The following is a 25,595-nucleotide window of genomic DNA, read 5'->3' as shown; positions in this document are numbered from 1 at the left end:
GCTCTGTCGCCCAAGCTGGAGTGCAGTGACGTGATCTTGGCTCACTGTAACCTCCACAATTCTCCTGCCCTGCCTCAGCCTCCTCAGTACCTGGGATAACAGGCCCATGCCACCACACCAAATTTTTGTAATTTTCGTAGAGATGGGGTTTCACTATGTTGGCCAGGCTGGTGTCAAACTCGACCTCAAGTGATCCACCCGCCTCAGCCTCCCAAAGTGCTGGAATTACAGGCGAGAGCCACTGCGCCCGGCCATACACACACACTTTTAATATATCAACTAAAAAGCACACAATCGAGTTTGTACAAAATGTGGCTTGAAAGATGGCTTGTATAGACCACAGAGATGTCCCCACCACAGAGACGGGGACATGAAAACAGAGCTGACAACAGGGTAACGGGCAGCAAAGTCATGTCTGCAAACGCTTGTGGAGACATATTAGTACCGAGTCAACTAATACGTCTCAACAAGCATTTGCAGACATGACTTTGCTGCCCTTCTTTACCTTGTTTCTTATACCAAGGAACACAAGATGTATATATGCACACAGAGTTTAATAAGGGCATCACTTACTATAGAAAAATATCCCCTTTAAACTGAAAACCTGCATTCTCATCAAGTGTACAGATTTGGTTAGCACTGAAGCAAAGGGCCCTCCAGTGTTGACTGACTGAAATACAGATTAGGAAGGACAACTTAAAGAGTGGCTGATCACTGTCACAAACTGCATGATTTTGCTTCTTCACAGGTGTTTTGAGGTTATTTTATGAGCTCCAATAAGCCATGGAAAACAAATGGTGACATCCCTTTATACCAGTTTGGAAACCACAAGTAACATTTATTTTGGGCACACCAAGATTCAAATAAAGAGGGCTTTTCAGACTCTCTCAATCAATGTTAAAAATGAAGTAACAGTATCAACGTGCAGACAGGACAACAAGCCCAGATACCTCTGCTCTGTCACAGATACCGCAGATGGCTATTTTAACACTTTCATTCTTTCAGGGAGAACGCTATCTATAATTTCACTACACTATTTTAGCAGTAAAGAAAGAAAACAAACATCTCATCTGTTAAAAATAAAACTCTAAGTAGAGTAGAATATCCGTGAGTTTAAAGTACAAAATATCCTCCAATGTGGGGGTCTGACTTTTTGAGAAGCTGAAACTTATCTCCACCAACATCAACCATAGTCCCACCATCTCCTATTCTCAAAAGACAATTTACGGGCCAGGTGTGGTGGCTCACGCCTGTAATCCCAGCACTTTGGAAGGCCAAGGCAGGAGGATCATGAGGTCAGGAGTTCGAGACCAGCCTGGTTGAAACGCCGTCTCTATTAAAGATACAAAAAATTGGCCAGGCGTGGTAGCGCATGCCTGTAATCGCAGCTACTCGGAGGCTGAGGCAGGAGAATCACTTGAACCTGGGAGGCAGGGGTTGCAGTGAGCTGAGATCACACCACTGCACTCCAGCTGGGCAATAAGAGCAAAACTCTGTCTCAAAAAAAAAAAAAAGGAAGAAAGTCCTAACAAAACAGTCCAGAAAACTTATTTAAATTTATTTTTCTGAGACAGGGTCTCTCATTCTGTTGCCCAGGCTGGAGTACAGTGGCACAATCATAGCTCGCTGCAGCCTGGAACTCCTAGGCCCAAGCAATCCTCCCACCTCAGCCTCCTGAGTAGCTGGGACTGCACACATGTGCCACCATGCCCAGCTAATTTTTTATTTCTTGTAGAGATGGGATCTTGCTCTATTGCCCAGACTGGCCTCAAACTCCTGGTCTCAAGTGATCCTCCTGCCTCAGCCTCCTGAAGGGCTGCAATCACAGGTGCGAGACACTGCATCCAGCCCAGAAAACAGTCCATCTTAATGCAAGAATTTAAAGTGTGCTACAATGAAAAATGAAAGACTAACACATCAGCTGATCTGATCGCTTGATTAACATCTTAATTAGAGACTTCATATACTCCATTATTAAGGTTATTGTTTGTAATGAGAAAATCAGAGTTAAATAATTTTTTCATAAAGATTCTGATTGAGCCGGAAACCAAGATATGTGTCGTTTTAGTCTTCTTTCTCAGCTAAAAATTTAATCATCACATTACATTTTAGCCTTTCTTACTTAATAGCAAGAAATATATTCATTCTGGAATCATGTGGTTCATGGCTTTTCATGAGAAATCAGGACGGTTGTAGCATGCCACCAAAACTAAGGAAAGACAAGGATGGGAGCTAAGAACCAATATCCTGGCCGGTTGCAGTGGCTCATGCCTGTAATCTCAGCACTTTGGGAGGCTAAGGTGGGCGGATCACGAGGTTAGGAGTTTGAGACCAGGCTGACCAACACAGTGAAACCCTGTCTCTACTAAAAATACAAAAAATTAGCCCTGTGTGGTGATGGGCGCCTATAATCCCAGCTACTCAGGAGGCTGGGGCAGGAGAATCATTTAAACCTGCGAGGCGGAGGTTGCGGTGAGCTGAGATCCGTGCCATTGCACTCCAGCACAGGCAACAGTGTGAGACTCTGTATCAAAAAAAAAAAAAAAGGAAAGAAAAGAACCAATAGCCCATATAGGGTGCAGAGAGATGGCCAGGGGCTTTGAGTGGCTGCTCTCGAAGAGAGAACAGCAGAAAGTATAACAATGAAATGCAGCTTCAACACGTACTTGATTAAAATCTGGATCTTTTTCTCCATCTGGTTTAGCTTCTTCCTTGTCCTCCTCTGTTTCAGAACTACTCACATTCAGCTCTGGAGCTGAATCCTTCATCACCTGAATGTGCCAGGACAACAAAGAGAAGTAGGTCAGACCCTAGGAAGGCAGGCTATGGAGGATGTAGGGGCTGGGACCAGCAACCTTTATCAAGAGGAGGAACACCTTTATCATGGTGGGATTATAGACTGGAAAGTGGATCAAGAATCAAGCCTTCTCGGTTTTCTATGCTCTTTTAACATGTTGGTTTTTTGCCCTATGACTTATTCTTGTAGTATTTAGTGTGCTCACCATACATTTAAGAGGTCTCTGCAGAGCAGTTATTACTATCAGTCTTGTACAATGATGTTATTTTGCAGAAGTTCGAAGGTGCTTGACACCTTCCCCAGCACACTGATTGTTCAAGCCTTTTCAAGTTCTCAAACTATTCAAGCGGCAGGAGTCACATGCTCTTTAAGAATTGAGAAAATGAAAGATGGAAGAAGCGTTCTCTTGCAGAACACTATGAAATGCTCGTATTAAACTGAACAATGAAACTACAGCTAAATTGGATAGTATTTTATACTAGAGAACTAGAGATTTAAGAAAATTCTACAGGGAGAACAGAGACATTTATACTCATTAACTTCATTTTCTCGGCAACTTAGGAAATGAAGGCCTTAGTTTATTTAACTTGTAAAGCAGAACCCTTGGCCTCCAGAGCATAATTTGTAAGTTACCCTTCTAAAAAATGTGTTTGGAAACGAGCATCAAATAAAACGTATTCCATTTTGTCTTTAATCCTAGAAACCGTGGAATTAAATAAATAAGATATCTAGAGATCTGGGTCAGGATCTACCCAAGAGCCATCCCTAATATAATAAAAATGCTTGGAAATCCAATCCAAGCAAGTATTAACACCTCCACTTCCCAAATATATCCAATCGATTTCACCTGTCCTTGCAGGTCAATGCAAAAGGCTCTAACTGGCCTCTCTTATTCCTGTTACGCCCTCACAGCAATTCCAAACACTATAGCCAGGGTGATTTTTTTTTAAACTATAAATCAGATCATATCATGGCCTTGCTTGAAACTCTGCAGGGGCTTATAGCTACACTGGGAAAAAACCCAATAAACCCGGTCTTGATAAAGGTATGATGTACAAAACCTGATAGTCTATGGTCGCTCATTCCGTATCATGATCCCTTCTTGGAATACATTTCATTCTAGATCAGCAATAGCCACTATGGTAGCCATTAGCCACATGCAGCTATTTAACTTTAAATCAACTACTAAATTCCTCAGTCACACTAGCCACGTCGAATGCTCCACAGCCACACGTGGCCAGTGACTACTGAAGTGCGCCGTACAGATACAGAACCTAGAACCTGTCCATCACCACAGAAAGCTCTACTGGACAGCGCTGTTCTAGGTGCAATGGTTTTCACTCTGTTGCATAAGCACATCAGGCTTATCCTTTTGACCTTTGTTTCCTTTGCCTGGAAAACACTTCCCAGGCTGCATCCCTGACAGTGAGGGTTTGGGTACAAACAACTTCTCCAAGATGCTTCTCCTGTTACTCCCTGTCTCACGCTAACCTCCACTTTACCCTGCTAAATTTCCTTCAAAACAATCATTTCTGTGTGAAGTCATATGAATTTATAGTTTATTCCTGATCTTTCTCACTAGGTCCCTATAATTTTGAAAGCAGGTATTATACCTGCCTTCTTTATCACTGTATCCTCAGCACCGGGACCATTCCTGGAACACAGCTGACATTCAATAAATATCTATGTATCAATTAATAACAAACTAAATTCTCATACAATCACATAACTGTTCAATTACTGTCCAATTTCAATTCTGATGCCAAACAGCTCTGAAGGAACAAAAATGCAGTCCTAGGCAGACCCTCAGTGCAAATACAACAGCAAATCAAGTCAAAGAGCACGCTTGATCATTACTAGTCATCGCCACAAGAGGGACCAGTACCTTTTTATTATCCACAACTTTATGGACATAGATGGTGGCTTGAGTGTATTCACGCAGGTCCCTCTGCTGCTGACACAATAAGCCTTCTCTGCATTCTGGACAGAGTTCTTTGGAAAAAAAAAAAAAAAAAGGGAAAACAGAAGTGGCTGAGGAATCATTGTTAAAGAATCAAAGATCTAAAAACATATATCAAAGTTACTAGTGAATATTCATTAAACTCTTAGTAACATTTTCTTGTTTTGAGACAAGGTTTTGCTGTGTCACTCAGGCTGGGGTACAGTGGTATGAACATAGCTCACTGTAGCCTCAAACTTCTGGGCTCAAGCCATGCTCCTGACTCAGACTCTCAGCAAGTAGCTCAGACTACAGACATGTGCTACATTTTTATTATTTTGTAGAGAGAAGGTCTTGCTATGTTGCTCAGGCTGATCTGAAACTCCTGGCCTTAAGCCATCCTTCCATCTTAGTCTCTCAAAGTATTAGGATTATAGGTGTGAGCTAGTGTGCTGGCCCAAACTCTTAATAATATTTTCTATTACATGCAAATGATAAGGAAATCCATTTACTGTCCATAAAGAAACGTACAAATAATGAGATGATTATAATGAGAGTTGCCACCTAGGGAGTTGGGACCGCCACACGATCTTTAAGCAGACAACACTGATACACCCATTCTTTTTAAAATGTCAGCTCTTAACTACAGAAACCAAAAGCAATATGAAAACTTACTAGGCTCAGAAATATACTGTGTTTCTGAAGGGTTTACATCTCCCACTTCAATTCTCATGATTTTAATTACATGATCCACAACAAAGAGCTTTTGTATCATTTGCCACTCACTGGGCCATATGAGAGCTATACTGTGCAAAAAAAAAACACAACATGCCTTAAGACACATGGAAATTAAAAGAATTAACATAATCCATTAGTCTGCTAAACCAAAACCATCAACACTAACATTTAATCCAAAGGAATTAGAGGGAAAAGATACATATCATCAACAAAGAATAGTTTTTTATACAAAGGAATGTTACCACAGCAGCGAAACTAAATGGACTGAAATTACATGAATCAACATGGTTAGATCTCAAAAACATAATTGAGTAAAATAAGTTAGTTGCAGAAGTATAAATACAGTATGATGCCATTTATATAAAAAGTTTTAAATATGCAAGACATTATGTGCATGTATTTTTTTTTAACAGAATACTTTCTGAGACAGATAAACTCTATAAATTCACGACAGTGGTTCCTGCTAGAGGAAGGGTGGGAGACAGAGAGAGAAGTAGCAACAGAAGGATAAGCACTGTGGGGCCTTTAATCATACTTGAACCATTTAACTTTTAAACTGACTGGTAACACACATTTGCTTATTGGTATATTTTCCTGAAGTCTGACATTTGCAGTAATAACAATGACAGGAAGAAAGGGAGGGAGGAAACAGAAGAGAGATGGAGAGCAAGAGAGAGAGTAACAGGGAAGGAGGGATGCAGAGAGTGAGGGAGAAAAAGAGGTAGGGAGAAAATGTAGAGAATATATAAACTTTCAAGTCCCTTCAATGATGTTAAAGTACTGAAATATGAATAATAAAACTCTAGCTTAACCCCAACGGCATTTTTATTTATGTGTTCCAATTTCCTTTTCCTGATTTTTCTGACAATGTTGGAAGCATTCTACCTTCTCGCATATATGATTTTTCGTAAAATCAGGGGAGAAATTCACAGATGAACACCTCTGGAAGTACTTAAAGCATGGAATAAAATTTTGGTTCTAAGACCCTAGAATTCCAGATGACCAGTGCAGTGGCTTTGCTCTGCCACCGTGCTATCTTCCTCCTTTAATTGTCTGAAGCCTGGCAGTGGCACAACGAAACCTACAACCAAGACCATGTTGATTCTGTGATTCTGGAAGAGGTCACAGCGCTGGTCACCAGCAGCGGGGGGAGGAGAAAGGGTGGCTGTGTTGTCTCCAAGAGGGACAAGGAAGGAGCAAAAAGACAAATAGCCTTGGCAGCCTCTTGTCTTTCCTGGAGAAGTAGTCTTTCTTTTCTTTTAAAAGCGGGGGGAAACCCACAATTCAGCAAAGGACTAAATTCTTAAAATAGACTATGTCAGATGAGAAATTTCCTAAACACACTTTATCAATCATCAGAAAGAGAAAAGAAAAAAAATCACATAAAGAAAAGGAACTCACAGTTTAGAATCTTCTTTGGTCATGGAAGCAAATGTAAACATGAGGCCCCCATGGGGACACAAAAGAGCGCTGTTCCCAACTGATGACACAGGGCTGCATCTTGTCGGCTTTCTACTCAAATAAGACAAGGAGGAGAAATATACCTAATTACTGCATGACGAAAGAGAAGATTTTAAAATAATTATTTCAAAATTAGAGATATATTTAAGAAAATATTAGTAATTAAATGTGTTTCTTAGGCTTATTCATTTAACTTAATAGAAAAGAAAGCTTTCAGTGTGTGCTGGTGAAAGTAACCATGAAGGGTACAACAAACAGAATCCATGAAATCTTAAAAAATACCAGAGTCAAACCGAGTCATAATAACAATAAAGGAAATAAAACATATTTTGTTTCTACCTAACAAATTTCCGCCACTCTTCGACAAAGAACTGAGACACGATGTAGAGGACATCCGTATCCTAGAACACAAAAATCACAAAACAGTATCCGTCAATTTACCGCCTGCTTAAGACAAATTCCTTATAATATACTTTGGTTGTCCTTATTCAAGTTTTATAAATAAAATGAAAACACAGTCCTCTACCAAAAAATAGCAGGCTGGAGTAAATCCCCTGGTTAGATAACTAAACAAATGAGAATAGGAGAAGTTCTGGGTTGTTCTGAAATAGCTCACTGGGAACTTGGCAAGGGCCTTAAAAAGTAAAGATGCATTCTTTCCTTTGTGGGAGTCATTATACCTCTGGCCAGTTACTGAGACACGGTCTGTTTTTATCCTGGAACAAATTTGGGAGAGAAGTCTTTTGCTCGTTTGCAATCATCTTATGTAAGGCTTCATTTTCTTCCCCTTCTCTTTCTAAAATCTGAAAGAGAATGAAGCAATCAACTGTCTCCTGCTGACAGCACATGACTTGCCTCCTCCCTACACCCCCGTCAGAAGTACAATGTTAATTTCCCTGGGAAGTCAACCCAGGAGGTGGCATGCCATTTCCCCAGATGTCAGTAGCATTCAGTACCTTGCACTGTGAACAGCACTCTTTGTAACTTGGAAACTCAGGAGCCTTTGGAAAGTACTGCTGCAGTTTGCTCCAAGCCTCTTTAGAAACAAGCCTTCTTTCATTTTCAGATATGCATAACTCACCTGAGTTTAAAAAAAAAATTGGAAAAAAAAAAAAAGCTGAAAAAAAGTCAATATCTATTTCCTATTTCTTAAACTTAAGAAAAATCCATAGGTGCACTTTTCTTGCTTTGCTAAAGTGTGGTATTTCTAGCTCTCTTTTGTTTTCAAAAACTTCTGAATTTCCAATTTCATTTTAATTCTAAAGGAGGTAGCCATTAACCTCAATTTTATGTCCTTAATCTAGGTCCGTGGTTGAAAAAAAATCATGAGATAAAAACAAATGTACAAAGCTAAAACCGTGCATTTTCTTTCTCCCTGCAAGGAAGGAAGTAGTCAAAAATGGGATTCCAGGAGTCCTCGGACCTCTGTGCCATGGCAGGGGCTGCTTAACAAAATCACGTGTTCTCCCACACTCAAAGGTTATCATTTCCTGCAGACTTTATTGTCTCCCATTTGACTAATCCTGAAATCACACTGCATTAAAATAATATTTTGACAGCTGCGTCCAACCATCACAGGACCATTACCTTAAGTTATCAATTCAAACAAGATAAAGCAATCTACTGTTCAATCTGAAAACCATCTCCAGTCAAGCACCAACTTGTTTGCTATTTGCAATTTATTCTAAAGATCCCCTTCAATCTTCAAAAATCCCAGAAGACATAAAAAAAAAAAAAAAATACTAGTCACTGCCACTCTGCCAGGACCATTCTCCTCTGGCTCTACTTGTGGTTATATTTAGTATTGTTTCAGCTGTTTCAAAGCGGTAAGTTAGTGAACTTCACTTATCTACCCATATCGGTCATTACTCAGAAAACGATCTTTAAATTTCTAACGTCATATGTTTGTTTCTGCACCCATTGGCAAGGTACTTGTAGATTTATTAAGAGTAATAAAGCCAGGAACTTTCTAAATACGTACTACACTTTCCATAATAAATGAATTTAGAAAGATGAATATAACCAGGCAGAGTACAGCTAGCAAGTAATAAAGCTGGGATACGAAACCAGGTCTATAGGCCAGGCACAGTGGCTTGCTCCTGTAATCCCAGCACTTTGGGAGGCCGAGGCAGGTGGATCACTTGTCAGGAGTTTGAGATCAGCCTGGCCAACATGACGAAACCCTGCCTCTACTAAAAATACCAACATTAGCTGGGTATAGTGGTGCTCGCCTGTAGTCCCAGCTACTCCGGAGGCTGAGGCAAGAGGACTGCTTGAGTCTGAGAGGCAGAGATTGCAGTGGACTGGGCAAGAGAGAGAGACTCCATCTCAAAAACACAAAACAAAACAAAACAAAACAAAACAAAACAAAACAAAACAAAACAACAAAACCAGGTCTAAGGCCGGGTTTGGTGGTTCACACTTGTAATCCTAGCACTTTGGGAGGCCAAGGTGAGCGGATCACGAGATCAGGAGTTCGAGACCAGCCTGGCCAACATGGCGAAACCCTGTCTCTACTCAAAATACAAAAATTAGCCAGGCATGGTGGCAGGCACCTGTAATCCCAGCTACTCAGGAGGCTGAGGCAGAAGAATTGCTTGAATGAGGAAGGCGGAGGTTGCAGTGAGCCAAGATTGTGCCATTCCACTCCAGCCTGGGCGAGAAGCAAGACTCTGTCTCAAAAAACAAACAAACAAACCCAGGTCTATAGCTCATTCAAACCCCATAATATATTTTAAAATGTATTTTTTTATTTAATAGGAAATAGGCCAGGGGCAGTGGCTCACGCCTGTAATCCCAGCACTTTGGGAGGTTGAGGTGAGAGGATCACAAGGTCAGTAGTTAAAGACCAGCCTGACCAAAATGGTGAAACCCCATCTCTACTAAAAATACGAAAAAAAATTGGCTGGGAGTGGTGGTGCACGCCTGTAATTGCAGCTACGTGGGAGGCTGAGGCGGGAGAAGCGCTTGAACCCGGGAGGCAGAGGTTGCAGTGAGCTGGGATCACACCATTGCACTCTAGTCTGGGTGACAGAGCAAAACTCCGTCTCAAAAAAAAAAACAGAGTCTCATTCTGTCGCTCAGGCTGGAGTACAGTGGCACGATCATAGCTCACTGGTGCCTCCACCTCCTGGGCTCAAGCAATCCTCCTGCCTTAGCCTCCTGAGTAGCTTGGATAACAGGCACGAGCCACCATGCCTGACTAATGTTTTATTTTGTAGAGAGGGAGTCTCTTGAATTTCTGGTTTTAAACAACCCTCCTACCTCAGCCCCTCACCTCTTCTGGATCTCTGAATAATCCTCAAAAAATTATTTTGCTTTAATAAACTTGTTACCAGAGAAATGAGGTCACAAAGTAAACATGTATTTTCTTTCTGGGTGGGCTGTTAATTTAAATTTCCCGCAAGTCTATGAAAACTTACTCTAACATGCCCATCCTCAGACACAATTAGGGAATTTACTTTTTAAAAACGAAAGAAAAAGATTAATTGGATTATCAAACCTTAACTTAGTAAGTCCTTATGGTGAAGTATAATGTAACTATAAAAAAGATTAAGGTAGACTTCCATGACCTGATTTGGAAAGAACTCCATGGCAATTATAATATTTAAATGGTTTCTTTTTTATGCTTTAAAAAAAAAAAGAGATTCTTTGTGTGTGGTATAACTCCATGTGGTTATGAGGAAACAATAATGGGAATGTGCACACACACTTTACTATTAAATGAGCAGAGGAGACCACAGACACTGTGGGTGCGCGGCTTCATTCTGATATCGGGGTACTTTAAGGTAGTGACTGGCTTTTATGTGGGATGAGTGTTTCTCATATGATTAGGAAAGAACAACCAAAATTCATTTCTGAGATCAGAATAATAGTAAATAATCATTTTACTATAGTCTAGTTGGTAATAAATATATATAGTCCTTCACTCTACTTCTTAGCTGAGTTTCTAAATTTAATTTCCTATTATTCTAATAATTACTACCACAGTAGTTGCTAATATGTAATATTAACTATGAATATTAATACAATTAATGTAATTAATAATGAAATAAATATACTTGAATATTGTCTATGACCTCAAAATAGTTAAATAAATTTGGGTTGCTCTTTTCACTGTGACATATAAATTGTTAGAAATTAAACTTGTATCCTGCAATGAATCATGTTATTTCTTAAATTTTAAGAGAAAGCCAATCAACTAAATCCATTCTATGAGCAATATCTCCCAAAACAAGATCAAAGCAGTCAAGAGAGATTCAATTCACTAAACATAACTGGATATTCTAAAACTCAAAGATTCTTCTGGTAAAAAGAGAAATCTAGTTAACAATGAATTTAGAGATACTGGATAAATGACCCTCAACCCCTCATCCTAAATCTAGTTCAAACTGCATATAATACTTTGGGCTTTGGGACATCTCAAGAAGTACTCTCAAAATAACAAAACACAACACAGCCCATCATCTAACCAAACTAGGTGTAATAAACAAGGTAAGCTATAGGAAGGTTATTCACTTAAAGGAATACAAAGTAAAATGGATAAGAAAACTTGATACATATAATATCTGTATTATAAAGCTTCTTATATAATATCTGCAACAAATACTGAACTCTAGGATAGTAAATCTTCCAATGGAATATAATCCAAAGATTAATTCACACAAAACCTATGATATATTAAATACATATAATACATTAGAAATATACAGGAATTTTGTTATAAAAATATCAAAATTTAAGTCAAGGACTTTCCAGGTTAAAATGATGTTTAAAACTGCATTTACTTTAAGAGCCTCATGAAACATCATTAAATCACAATAAAAAATAAAAAATAAACTTTTATTTTTAGAGATGGGATCTCACTCTATCACCCAGGCTGGAGTTCAGTGGTGTGATCATAGCTCACTGTAACCACGATCTAATGGGCTCCAGCAATGCTCCTGCCTCCGTTTCCTGGGTATCTAGGACTACAGCCATGTGCCACTTTGCCTGGCTAATTTTTACTTTATTTCTTAATAGAGATGTGGTCTCACTATGTTGCCCAGGCTGCTCTCAAATGCCTCAGCCTCTTAAAGTGCTGTGATTATAGATGTGAACCACCACACCAAAGGATTTATATTTATATAAAAAGACATACAGCTATAAAGATGAAAACAACAGAGGGAACAACAGGGATAAAAATTATAAGGGTTTAAAAGAAGGTGAATGAGACACAATAAAAATTAACTCTAAGTTGGCAAAAGTCAAGAAGTAGCCAGATTTGCTACACTGCAGTACTGTCCCCACAGACGCAAGAACTGAGGGCTCATGAAGTAAAGGTAGGGATTTACAAAAAATGAGAGAAGGGATGGAAAGTCTACTTAAGAGGTATGTAGTCAGATGCTCAGTCCCCTTCTCTGCCCTTGAGATCACTGTCCCCTCTAGCCACCAAAGACTACATGCTTATTTTCAGACAACAAAACCTAACCTGCACAGGGGACACAAAACACAGAGACAAATGAAGCGACAAGCTGAGACAGGGAGAATTAAACCTTTCCACTCTTGAATGCGGGGACTCCGAAGTCCTCTTCTTTCTACAGCTTCTGAAGAGTGACAGCAGATCTGAATTTTCTAGGCAGGCGAATGAAAGATACTTATGGAAAAACCTTGGTGGCCCAATAGCAGACAGCACCATTGGGAATTTCCCAGTGAAACAAGCCGGCTGGGGCACCGAACTAGTGAAGTTCAGTCACCAAGCCCCTCCAAGACACACGTGGCTTCCACAGAGTGCCTAGCATAATAAATGAACCCGTACAACACTGGGGACAAAGATCTTACGAGCCTACCAGAAATTGAAGTGGAGAAAAATTACCTACAAACAATGGCTTTGGACTTCTGAATGGTACGTTCAAACCACTATCACAAGTCTCTTTAGTTTTCACGGAAAAAATATTTCCAACAGACAGTTAAATACCTAGGCAAAACTATCCATTGCAGTGTGGTGATCCTAGACAGGTGACTCTTGCCTCTCTGTGCCTCAGTTTACTTACTCATCAGTAGAATGGATGCGATAATATACTGATAGCACAGGGTTGTTAGATTAAGTGAGTTGGCCAGGCATGGTAGCTGACGCCTGTAATCCCAGCACTTTGGGAGGCCAAGATAGGCAGATCAACTGAGGTCAGGAGTTCAAGACCAGTCTGGCCAACATGGCAAAACCCCATCTCTACTAAAAACCAAAAATTAACTGGGAGTGGTGGCACATGCCTATAGTTCCATGTACTCAGGAAGCTGAGGCAGGAGAATCATTTGAACCTGGAAGGTGGAGGTTGCAGTGAGCCGAGATCGCACCACTGCGCTCCAACCTGGGCGACACAGTGAGACTCCATCTCAAAAAAAAAAAAAACAAAAAACAAAAAAACAGATTAAGTGAGTTAATATTTATAAATGTAGAAAACTACAGGCAAATGGTAAACATTCAATAATTGCCCACTATAATCTCCTCCTACCAGCATCATCAGCACACCTCCAGAAAGAGGTTTTAACAGAAACTTAATGAGTAAAGTGGATTTCTAAGTAAGGCTAGGTATCCTATACCAGAAAAATTTTACCCTGGACACATGGTACGTTGACAGATAACATAACACAAAAACAACGGTAGAAAACTATCCTTCTTTTTTTTTTTTTTTTTTTTTTTTTTTTTTGAGACAGGGTCTCACTCTATTGCCCAGACTGGAGTGAGTGCAATGGCGCCATCTTGGCTCACTGCAACCTCCGCCTCCTGGGTTCAAGCAATTCTCCTGGGTCAGCCTCCCGAGTAGTTGGGATTACCGGCGCCCGCCATGGTTTTTGTATTTTTGCCCAAAATAATTACAAATTTTGTAAATCTGCCCAGCTAATTTTTGTATTTTTGTAGAGATGGGGTTTCACCATGTTAGCCAGGCTGGTCTCAAACTCCTGACCTCAAGTGATCCGCCCGCCTCAGCCTCCCAAAGTGCTGGGATTACAGGCATGAGCCATCATGCCCGGCCAAACTATCCTTTAAAATATTAGAGAACAAAGTATGGCACCAAAACACTAGAGTTACAGATCAAGATAACGGCCTTAAAAAATCACCCTTGTATACAATTTCTTCCTCCCTCCCTCCCTCCCTTCCTTTCTTGTTCTTTCTCACTCTCTCGGTTTTGTTTTGTTTTGAGACAAGGTCTTGCTTGGTCGCCCAGGCTGGAGTACAGTGGCACGTGAATATGGCTCACTGAAGCCTCGACCTCCTGGGCTCAGGTAATCCTCTCAATGTAGCCTCTCATGTAGCTGGGAACACAGGTGCACACCATCACCACCCCTGGCTAATTTCTTGATGTTTCTGTAGAGATGGGGTCTTGCCATGATGCCCAGGATAGTCTCGAACTCTTGGACTCAAGTGATCCTCCCGCCTTGGCTTCCCAAAGTGCTGGGATTACAGGTGTGAGCCACCACCCCCGGCCTCTTATGTACAATTTCTGATAGGCTAGGGAGTGGAGTATGTGTCCTGAAATGACATTCAGCTTTGCCATGCTTTGTAGTCAAAACTGTCAGTACTGAAATGACATGATAAAAGGTGGGAAGGCAGAACAAAGGTCAGTGAGCTAAGGAGCACGAGGACAATCTAAGTCCCAGCACTGTTTCAAGTGGTAGCACCAAGCATGAAACAATATTCTGCCACGGATGCTTCAACTCTCAATATGGAGACACCAATCCCATGTGTCCACAACTATGCTGTGAAGGTTAGAAAAGGTGGTAAGAGAGCATCACTGGAAAAATACACCTCCTTCTGGCTATTCACCCAAACTTCCTACCCCTGTTTATTTCCTCATGCTATTCAGCACTCATGAGGTCAGCTCACCTGCTTCTGCTGTGCACCTGTAGTGTAAAAGACCAACCAGTAGACAGATAGGGTGATACGATGGAAAGAACAGAGGAATTTGGGACTCACAGAGACCAAGACCCAAACACACACCCCAGGATGGCTGCTTGCTAGTTGTGTGGCCTGTAAATGGGAATGCCACTCACCTAGTGGCCTAAAGTGCAGTGAGATAATCCAGAATGGTAGTACCACTCTAGTGACAAACACCATCACTAGTGTCATCAACGGCACTTCATATAAAAGTGCCAGCGTGCATCAGGGATAAAAGTGAGACATTATCCACTGGTTCACAGTCAACTGATGAAACAAGAACTATAGTTAAGAATTTATTAGGATCAACAGGAATCCGAAATATTAGCAATAAATTAGCACATAACAAGAAACGCATGAACATGGGTTAACAAAACAAACCACTGACAAGCCAACTTTTCTGTGTCAAATTTATTGTCCTATTTATTTTATTTTAATGAGATGGGGTAACGCGCTGTCGTCCAGGCTGGAGTGCAGCATCGTGATCATAGCTCACTCTAGCCTCAGACTCCTGGGTCAAGTGATCCTCTCACCCTCCTGAGAAACTGGGACTGCAGGCACACACCACCAAACCCACTTAACATTTTTTTAGAGACAGGATCTTGCTGTGTTGCCCAGACTAGTCTCAAACTCCTGGGCTCAAGCAATCCTCCTACCTGATCCTTCCTAGTAGCTGGGATTATAGGTGCAAGCTACGGCACTCCAGTGCTCAGACTTTTTGAAGGTGGGAAGGGGAACTTATGAAGTAGAAAGCTTTGAGAAACAGACACCTGCTTGACTTTCAGAGTGCTATTAGAATAGAAAATTGTGTCTAATATATGATGAATCCCTTGCACAATCATCTTGTAAAAGCTACTTATCAGAAGTAAGCATTCACCAAGACCAAGTAAACAAATACATGAACAAATACATAGGATTAAATGAGGATTTAGAATTTGGCTTTTTAAAAAACTATCTAGCACATAGTACACAGCAGCTGGTCAATACACAAACAAGAAACTAAACCAAGTCAAGACCAGTGGCTCGTGCCTATAATCTCACCACTATGGGAGGTAAAGGTGGGAAGCAAATTTAAAAATTAGCTGGGTGTGATGGTGCATGCCTACGGTCCCAGCTACTCAGGAGGCCAAGGCAGAAGGATCACTTGAGCCCAGGATGTTGATGCTGCACTAAGCTAGGACAGCGATAGAGAGAGATCATGTTGCAGATAAAATAAATAAATAAATAACCACAGATAGCCCTAACAAGATGAAGAAGAAGAAACATATGAGCAGTATTCTCAAAGTGTTTAACTTGGACAATGACAGTCATGGGAAACAACTGAAATTCAATACTTCAAATTCAAAAGCACGTCAATGGGACAAGTGACAAGAAGTTTCTTTTCCAATGATTTCCTCTAAATATGGGGAAATTCTACTTAAAAAAATTTTTTTCTCCCAGGTAAGATGTGAGAGACACTGGCATGAAAGCCAGGCAGTAGAAGCTAAAAGTAAAAAAGGATAATAAAACAGAACTCATTTATGCTTCTAGCTTACCATGTGGACACAGAATATCTTCATTAAAATTTAATTCCTCCTCTTCTTTTCTTTCTTCCTTTGATTCATCTAATCAAAAGAAATACAAATGATATCTGCTGTGGTTATTGTGTACTTAAAGTTCAAAGTAGCAGATATACTACTCTGCACAATTTGGAACAAAGAAAACTTTAAAACTCTGAAAATTAGACCCATGTGATTCCTACCCAGTTCTGCTAAAAAGTGTTATATTTCTTTCCCTTAAAAGGAAAGAGGAACATCTCAATGACAGTTAACTTTTAAAGATTTAGGTTATGCAAGAAAATGTGCCTTTTTAAATTGAAAAAATGGAATTCTTCTATTAATTCTAGTCAAGGTATTGAGAATACTATGTCATGAACCAAGTTAATCACCTACATTGTCATGTCATGGCATGTCATTTTCACCTACCTACACTTTTTGGGGATGAACACAAAGCATTAAAGACAAATGAAATAAGGACTTAACCTTTACCATCAAACATAGTCATCCCCACTGATCCGTCCAGGGATATGTTCCAAGACCCTCCATAGATGCCTAAAACCTCATATACTACCGAACTCCATAAACATCCATTGGCATATTTCTGTTCAAGTCTTCCACCCACAAATTTAATGCTTTTTCCCTCTTAACTCACACTGTGACCATAACTTGTAGCTTGTAGTGTGACAGCAAAACTAGCATGAATTTTTTTCCTTCTTAATTTCACAGATAGATTTGTTCCTACAGATCTTAGCAAGCTCACCATACAATTTTTTTTCTTTCCTTATTTAAATCAAGAACTTACTTCCACCTTTCCACTTAAAGGAAGCACTTTGTGGCTTCTTTTTGACATACCTGAATTACCAACATTACCACTCTTCCACTTTGAGACCATTAAAGTAAAATAAGGGTGACTTGGAACACTGGCACTCCTACAGTCAATCTGAGCACCAAGAGGATTGCTAGGTGACCAGTGGGTAGCATGTATAGCATGGATAAGTTGGACACAGGGAAAACTCACGTCGCAGGCCAACCAACCAACCAACCAAAAAAACCCCCCACAAAAATCAAGTAAAAAAATGGGCAAAGGAAGGATATGACCAGATAATTCTGTCTCCTCTTTTTCTCTCTGTCACACATACAAATAACTTCTCAAGCCTAAGAAGATGGTCAACCTCAATGATATTTTGAAAAACGTTAAGCCTCAACACTGCTAAGTCTAACTTCGTGTATCGGGCTGATAAAAATTGATGTGACTGCCAGACATGGTGGCTCATGCCTGTAATCCCAGCACTTTGGAAGGCTGAGGCGGGCAGATTAAGGTCAGGAGTTCAAGACCAGCCTGGTCAACATGGCAAAACCCCCTCTCTGCTAAAAATACAAAAATTAGCCCGGCGTGCTGGTGCGTGCCTGTAATCCCAGCTACTCCGGAGGCTGAGGCAAGAGAATCACTTGAGCCTGGGAGGTGGAGGTGGGAGTGAGCCAAGATTGCACCACTGCACTCCAGACTGGGCGACAGAGGGAGACTCCATCTCAAAAAAACAAAACAAGAAAAAACAAAACTGATGTGAATGATGTATTCTTTATGTTGACAAAAGCAAGCAAAATGAACCCCCTAATATGAATATATTGAAGAAAATTTACCAATATGTCAGTATGTGGCAATTATAAATATTTGTAATTCTCTGATCCAGAGATTTCTAGGAATTTATTTCTCAGAAATAATCTGAAAATTTTGTGATGATGTAAGTACAGGACACAAAAGGACCCTCACTGCATCTGTGTATACATACATAAAAAATTAAAATAGAATCAGATAAACATAATGGATCCACAAAACAAAATGCAATCAATCAATAAAAAGGGCTGAATGTTTTGACATTCAGTAAGTCATATGTACAACTGTGCCCAAATGAGTTGCATTATAAAAAGCCACTATTTACAGTGATTGTATCTGGTAGGAAGGCTTTAAAGTTCTACTTTGTCACATTTGTGCTGCTTGAAGCTTTTGAAATTTTTTAATGGGGGAAGGAAAATAGAGGCATATTACTCTGAAAGCAACATGAAAAATACTTTTAAGCTATGCCAACATGAAGGCACTTTCTACTACGGCATCCAATTTTACTAAAAATGAAGGGACACTGATATATAAAGAGGCTTTTTTTTTTTTTTTGGAGACGGAGTGATGCTCTGTCTCCCAGGCTGGAGTGCAGTGGCACGATCTCGGTTCACTGCAACCTCCTCCTCCTGGGTTCAAATGATTCTCCTGCCTCAGCCTCCTGAGTAGCTGGGATTACAGGTGCATGCCAACACGCCTGGCTGATTTTTGTATTTTTAGTAGAGACAGGGTTTCACCATGTTGGTCAGGCTGGTCTCGAACTCATCACCTCGTGATCCGCCCACCTCGGCCTCCCAAAATAAAGAGGTTTTAAAAAGCAGTAAATAAATACTTAACACTAAGTCACATGTTATCACTAAAATTATAGTATGTTTTTTCAAATGACAGGATAATAAAACTCAAATTGATGTTAAGTTCATGAATTATATAGCACAATAAAATATTTTAATCAAAAGTAAAAACTCGGCTGGGTGCAGTGGCTCACATCTGTAATCCTAGCACTTTGGGAGGCCAAGGTGGGTGGATCACTTGAGCTCAGGATTTCAAGACCAGCTGGCCAACATGGTGAAACCCCATCTCTACTAAAATACAAAAATTAGCCGGGCATGGTGGCGCATGTGTAATGCCAGCTACTCAGGAGGCTGAGGCGGGAAAGTCACTTGAACGGGGGGTGGTGGGGAATGCTGGCAGAGGTTGCAGTGAGCCAAAATCACGCCACTGCACTCTAGCCTGGGGGACAGAGTGAGATTCCGTCTCAAAAAAGTAAAAAAAAAAAGTCTCAAAAAAAGTAAAAACTCTTCAAGTTTGAAAATATTAATCACAGCTCAAGGAGTTTAAAATACTGGGTTGGTTTTCTCAAAAAGTAAGATGGTGAGATGGGAAGATCAATACCAAATAAAATAAATATAATATAAAGTGATAGAAATGGGCCAGCCTCAGTGGTCTATAATCCCTGCATTTTGGGAAGCCAAGGTGGGAGGATCGGTTGAGCACAAGAGGGAGACCAGCCTGGGCAACATAGTGAAGCCGTATCTCTAGAATTCAAAAGAAATAAAAACTGGTCAGGTGCGATGGCTAATGCCTGTAATCCCAACATTTTGGGAGGCTGAGGCAGGTGGATTACTGGAGGTCAGAAGTTCAAGACCAGCCTGGCCAACATGGTGAAACCCTGTCTCTTCTAAAAATACAAAATTAGCTGGGCATGGTGGTGTGCACCTGTAGTCCCAGCTACTCGGGAGGCTGAGGCAGGAGAGCCGCTTGAACCTGGGAGGCAGAGGTTGCAGGGAGCCAAGATCGCGTCATTGCACTCCAGCCTGGGCAAAAAGAGCGAAACTCCATCTCAAATAAACAAATAAATTAAATTAAAACTTAAAAAATAAAATAATGATATAAATGATATGAAATGCTTGAATGCAGAAAATACAGAATATTTCAATAAAGGTCAAGAACATTAAAGTAATAAATTTCCTTGACATCTTATGAAGCACTGATTATAAAATTAAATTTAGTATTTGATTTACAATAACATAATTTCTGATTTGAAAGCATATGAAACTCAGAAGAATTTACAAGCAGAAAGCTATTTAAAAGCTGCCCTCTCTACTTGATGAAAGATTAAGAAGTACAAGCTCATTTACTTGACAAAGGAAGCGTGGCAGATAATCTAAAACCAAAATGTACTGAGCATACAATATATTATGCCAATTTGCAGTAGACTTAACCTTTCTTTAAACTCTTAGCCTAGAACAGAATTAATATTAATTTTGCATGTGATTAACTAGAGAGAGCTTGAGCCCAAAGCATGATAGGTTATACAGGAAAATTTCACGTGAGTCCTTGCTGAATTTCAATAGCTTAAAAATCTTTTATTTGCTCTGAGCTACTTGTGAGAGCTTGCAGTATTTTATTTTATTTTATTTTAATTTAATTTTTTTGAGATGGAGTCTCGCTCTGTCGTCCAGGCTGGAGTGCAGTGGTGCGATCTCGGCTCACTGCAACCTCCGCCTCCCGGGTTCATGCCATTCTCCTGCCTCAGCCTTCCAAGTAGCTGGGACTACAGGCGCCCGCCACCTCACCTGACTAATTTTTGTATTTTTAGTAGAGACGGGGTTTCACTGTGTCAGCCAGGATGGTCTTGATCTCCTGACCTCGTGATCCACCCGTCTCAGCCTCCCAAAGTGCTGGGACTACAGGCGTGAGCCACTGTGCCCAGTCAAGAGCTTGTAAAGTTGTCTTTAAAATTACATGGATGGGTATGAAACCAATTTTACGAATTTTTGGGTTTTGTTGTTGTTTTTTAAGAGACAGAGTCTCGCTCTGTCACCCAGGCTGGAGTGTAGTGGCGCAATCTCGGGTCATGGTAACCTGCGACTCCTGGGTTCAATCGATTCTACTATTTCAGCCTCTTGATTAGCTGGGACCACAGGCGTGCAGCACCACTCCTGGCTAATTATTTTTGTATTTTTAGTAGAGACGGGGTTTCACCATGTTGCTCAGGCTGGTCTTAAACTCCTGACCTCAAGTGATCAACCTGCCTCGGCCTCCCAAAATGCTGGGATTACAGGCATGAACCATCGCACCCGGCCTAAAATTGTTTTTTAGAGAAACAGGGTCTCACTCTGTTACCCAGACTGGAGTGCAGTGGGGCTGGCATAACCGCTGGGCTCAAGTGATCTGCCCGTCTGAGCCTCCCAAGTAGCTGGGACTATAGGAATGAGCCACTGTGCCCAGCCCACTTGTATTTTCATGGTATAATTTCACATATAGGTTTAAATTATTACCTTTATTTAAGGTGCTACCATTCATCTTTCCGTTGCTTTGTTCTGCATCACCATCTTGCTCATCTAGCTGTTCAAGAGCTAGCTGGCGCCAGCTCCGCAAGGAGGACTTCCCCACCCAAAATCCATCATTGCTGTGGAACACAGAGAATGTTAAATCATACAAGTAATATTTCCAAACACTGTCCTCCCTTCTTTGCCTGTAAAAACAACTAAAGTGAATTACAAACACTCAACATCAGCTATTGTACATGTAATTGTTTTTAACCTACTTCCTAATTTTGGTCATTTTCTCTGTCCACTATTGAACTGCAGGGATCTAATATTTTGTTTCCATTCTAAATATTATCCTGCTTTTCCTACCTTCATGCCAATCACACCAATCAAATGGTAGGATGGAATACAGTGGCAAAGGCTATCTGACTCAGCAGCTTTCTTTATCATTGCCACAGGGGCGGTCGTTGCAAAATTTACTTTTGATCTGGCTCTGCCATTCACTTTATCACCCTTCTTCTAAACATCCCAACTTCCTATTTTCAATAAATAACGAGCTGCTTGGTTATGACCTCTTGAAAATTTCTTAGTTTATCATAAACAATGTATGCTGTGCAACATACCCCTTTACTGCTGCTTTCAGCAGATTATTAACAGTTTTATAATCTTCATTTAGTTGGTTCTTCAGACGCAATACGCGACAACGTTCTACTACACATTCCTTACACAGGGCTTTCACTACAGGCAAGAAAGAATGAAAGGAAATATATTTCATTCAAACAGACTTCCTGTTAGGAAAATGTTTTTAGCACTTCACAAACAGACACATTCTAAACCAAAGTCACAAATGTTGGCAATGCGGCAAACTGATATATACCCTAAATTATTTTACTAAGACAATTAGATACCAAGACAGCAATACTGTTATCTGAATAAAGAAAGAAAAATGAAAGAGAAAATGTTATATTATGTTAAAAGTATCTAAATACAGTATCTGACAAGGCTTACATGTAATTTTTATAAGATGATAATCAAATAACTGAGGTTCTAAGGTGGAGGGGTTAAATATAGCTGATAATTATAAATAATGATCTTCACGTGAAAGTGACCTTCAAAGCACACTAAAAGGAAAAGCAAAACGAAGGGTCTGGTTTAAAACACAAAGAAGTTTTAGGAATCATCTAAAATGTGAACACTTTTCCCACTGCATGGTTTACTCATTGTGAATTAAGAACAGTGGCAGGTATAGTGGCTCATACCACCAAGAGCTTTGAGAAGCCAGGCAGGGAGGATAGCTTGAGGACAGGAGTTTGAGACCAGCCTGGGCAACACAGTGAGACCCTGTCACTACAAAAAAATGTAAAAATTAGCAAGGCATGGTGGTGTGTGCCTGTAGTCCTAGCTACTTGGGAAGCTGAGGTGGGAGGACTGCTTAAGCCTACAAGTTCAAGGCTGCAGTGCACTATGATTCCACCACTGTACTCCAGCTGGGGTAACAGAATAAGACTCTGTCTCAGAAAAAAAAAAAAAACGGGCCACATATGGTGGCCCATTCTTGTAATCCCAGCACTTTGGGAGGCCGAGGCAGGTCGATTACTTGAGCCCAGGAGTTTGAGACCAGTCTGGGCAATATGATGAAACACCATCTCTACAAAATGTACAAAACTTAACCAGGCATGGTGGTGCATGCCTGTGGTCCCAGCTACTTGCAAGACTGAGATGGGAGCCTGAGGAGGTCAAAGCTGCAGTGAGCTGTGATTGCACCACTGCACTCTGGCCTGGGCAACAGAGTGAGACACTGTCTCAAAAAAACAAAAACAAAAAATTCCCAGAAATTTAGGAAACAAAACTCCAGTGGTGTTTAACAGAAGGCCTGCAGCATGTAGTTAAATATCTGGTTTACGCAGTAAGTTGTATACCATTAGAAAACAGCACTTAATTTCAGAAATAGTGTATTGGGGAGGGAGGTGTCATGTAATTTCCTACAGTCTCATCTGAAAATTGGAGGGGGGATTATGTTGGTAGCTACTCATGTAAAAAGAAAAATGTTTCAAGGAGGCAGAACAGAAAGGCAGCCAGAACAAAATAAAACCATGGGTACAATGTGGTCACATATATAGGTCTATATTGAAGGTAGAATCAAGCAGCTTCCATTCATAAACTAAGTAACCATCTATAGCTCAGACACTGGTAGCAGTCACCACAGGCGGGCGTGGTCGCTCCTGCCTGTAATCCCAGAACTTCGGGAGGGAAAGATAAGTGGATCACTTGAGCCCAGAAGTTTTGAGACCAGCCTGGCCAACACATTGAAACCCCGTCTCTACTAAAAATACAAAAATTAGCTGGGTGTGGTGGTGTGCGCTTGTAATCCCAGCTACTCGGGAGGCTCTAGAATCACTTGAACCCAGGAGGCGGAGGTTGCAGCAAGCTGAGATTGAGCCACTGCACTCCAGCCTGAGTAACAGAGCAAGACTCCATCTCAAAAAAAAAAAAAAAAAAAAAAAAAGTCACCATAACATGGAGGCACAAACTTGTAATTAACCAGACAAGGCCTCAAGTACCAGACAGTTTTCTCAAAAGGGTCTTATTTTGTCTGCTTTGAGAGGGGTTAAAAACAAAACAAATCGAAAAATGAACCAAAAAAACCCAACCAACCCTCTATGAATAGCATCAGTTGCTTCACTTCTACTTTATTTAGCAAATTCTTTTTGCAAAGTGTAAGGAATATTTGGTCTAGCATAGTTTGGGTCAAATCATCATAAGCCACACTCATAAAGACCATAAGATGAAGATTTAATGAGCTGCTCTTTTTTAAACAGAGAGGACATCTTGAATTACCAGTTAGTCTTGGACCTCCTCCATATCTACTATAGAAAATGTCAGCTGCATATTCAGATATCCTCTTCATAATTGATATTTTATCCGGGTGAAGCTTGTCATGGGAACACAGGCAAGCGTGATTATCAATAGGTTTGGTAGGTGTTGATTCATCCAACCACTTTTGCAGCCATTCCAGAGAGACAAACTCATAGGGCTCTGAGAAAGCAAGCATCGGAAAGAGCCTATGTATTTTTACAGTTTTTGGACTAAGTGATACATTCATTTTTTTCAAAAGACAATGCAAACTCTGTCCAGAGTTAGCAGAATCAGAAGAATCATTGTCTGGGGGAAGATGTTTTTACGACACAAAGCTCCAGTTAAGTGCCACTCCTCTGAGTTCAAGGAGCTCTGCACAGTAATGCTGAGTCTGCACAGTGCCCTATGAGATCGGCTGGTATTATTAACCACATTCTACAAGAGGCATCCACATAGAGTCTTGCCTAATAGCACAGCAGAGTTTTGATCAAGACACCCATGTTTGCTGACTACAAGTCATGCTCCATTGCTGCCTCACAAATAACACAACCTCATGCCCTACTATGTTTATTTCATAAATTATTTTTGTCATTACTTTTCACATATATGTGATATACATCTGAAAATTAAAATGAGAAGCCAAACTGAACTCTAAGTTAGAAATTAACCTCACCAACTATGACCACACTTCAGAAGACCCTTTTAACTACTGAACTTTCTTTATCCAAGATGACACTGATGGCAATTTTGAAAAGGTATTTAATTCCCCCACCCAAATCCAAGTCATCATCTATTCATTATATTATTATTTATTTCAAGAAACTAACCTATTTTAAACAAGTTCCAGGATAAAGTACACTAGAACTGAGTCGTCATCAATTTTGAAGTTGCAAAAATTAAAAGACAAAACCAAACACCTCAAAATGAGTTTTAATTTGGGGAAAGGAAGTCCCTAGAATTCCCTAAAAGCCAAAATCAAAGATAAAGGGCCAGCTTTGATTACTTACAAAGATCTCCAGTGAGTCCCAGCATAAAACATAGAAGAAAACATACAGAGGTTGAATTTATATTTTTGTATTATATACTCCTTCTGATGAGATCTGAGGGACAGATACTTCAACGAAGCCCATTGTGACCAGTTTTATACTCCCCAGAGAGTTACATGTCTAGAAAACTAACTCCCATTTTAATTTTACAGCGAACCATTTCAATTTTTATGAAAACAAAATTTGGCACTGTACATCATCGACTAAGAGTCTTCTGACTGGTCAAATCGAAAGTGACTCCAGAGGAAGAGCACAGGACTGTGAGTCGAGGTCACGGTCTAATCCAAGTTTTGCCACCAAGAAAATGAACCTGAGCGAGTCACTTAAACTCTCTCTGTTTCCGGTCTTTTATTTGTAAAATGAAGGTAATAATACCTGCCTTCTACCTACCTCATGGGGATGTTGTTGAGTATAAAAG

The 25,595-nt window shown here is 40.3% G+C and overlaps 1 protein-coding gene and 1 long non-coding RNA gene across 42 annotated transcripts in view; one reads left to right on the top strand and one right to left on the bottom strand.

Moving 5' to 3' along the window:
* Window positions 1-25,595, bottom strand: part of USP48 (ubiquitin specific peptidase 48) — a 106,190-nt gene that overhangs the window by 20,317 nt on the left and 60,278 nt on the right. For 27 of the 40 annotated variants that reach the window (XM_077971224.1, XM_077971218.1, XM_077971042.1 and 24 more), the window contains 11 exons: window positions 24,114-24,311; window positions 21,899-22,013; window positions 21,285-21,415; window positions 16,386-16,454; window positions 7,892-8,016; window positions 7,616-7,738; window positions 7,275-7,336; window positions 6,876-6,986; window positions 5,412-5,542; window positions 4,683-4,789; window positions 2,667-2,771 (listed from right to left, as the gene is read on the bottom strand). In XM_077971224.1, coding sequence (XP_077827350.1) covers window positions 2,667-2,771; window positions 4,683-4,789; window positions 5,412-5,542; window positions 6,876-6,986; window positions 7,275-7,336; window positions 7,616-7,738; window positions 7,892-8,016; window positions 16,386-16,454; window positions 21,285-21,415; window positions 21,899-22,013; window positions 24,114-24,311 — 1,277 coding nt within the window. Of the gene's footprint in view, window positions 1-2,666; window positions 2,772-4,682; window positions 4,790-5,411; window positions 5,543-6,875; window positions 6,987-7,274; window positions 7,337-7,615; window positions 7,739-7,891; window positions 8,053-16,385; window positions 16,455-21,284; window positions 21,416-21,898; window positions 22,014-24,113; window positions 24,312-25,595 lie in introns of all 40 variants that reach the window. The other 13 variants (XM_015130337.3, XM_077971215.1, XM_028838379.2 and 10 more) reach the window with 2 other exon arrangements.
* LOC144335604 (uncharacterized) overlaps window positions 1-25,595 on the top strand; it is a 60,880-nt gene that overhangs the window by 8,877 nt on the left and 26,408 nt on the right. The gene's annotated exons all lie outside the window — the stretch shown is intronic.

The sequence above is a fragment of the Macaca mulatta genome, chromosome 1, assembly GCF_049350105.2.
Source record: "Macaca mulatta isolate MMU2019108-1 chromosome 1, T2T-MMU8v2.0, whole genome shotgun sequence".
NCBI lineage: Eukaryota > Metazoa > Chordata > Mammalia > Primates > Cercopithecidae > Macaca > Macaca mulatta.
Note: the sequence above shows the minus strand (reverse complement) of the source record. Positions and strands in the feature narration are given on the sequence as shown.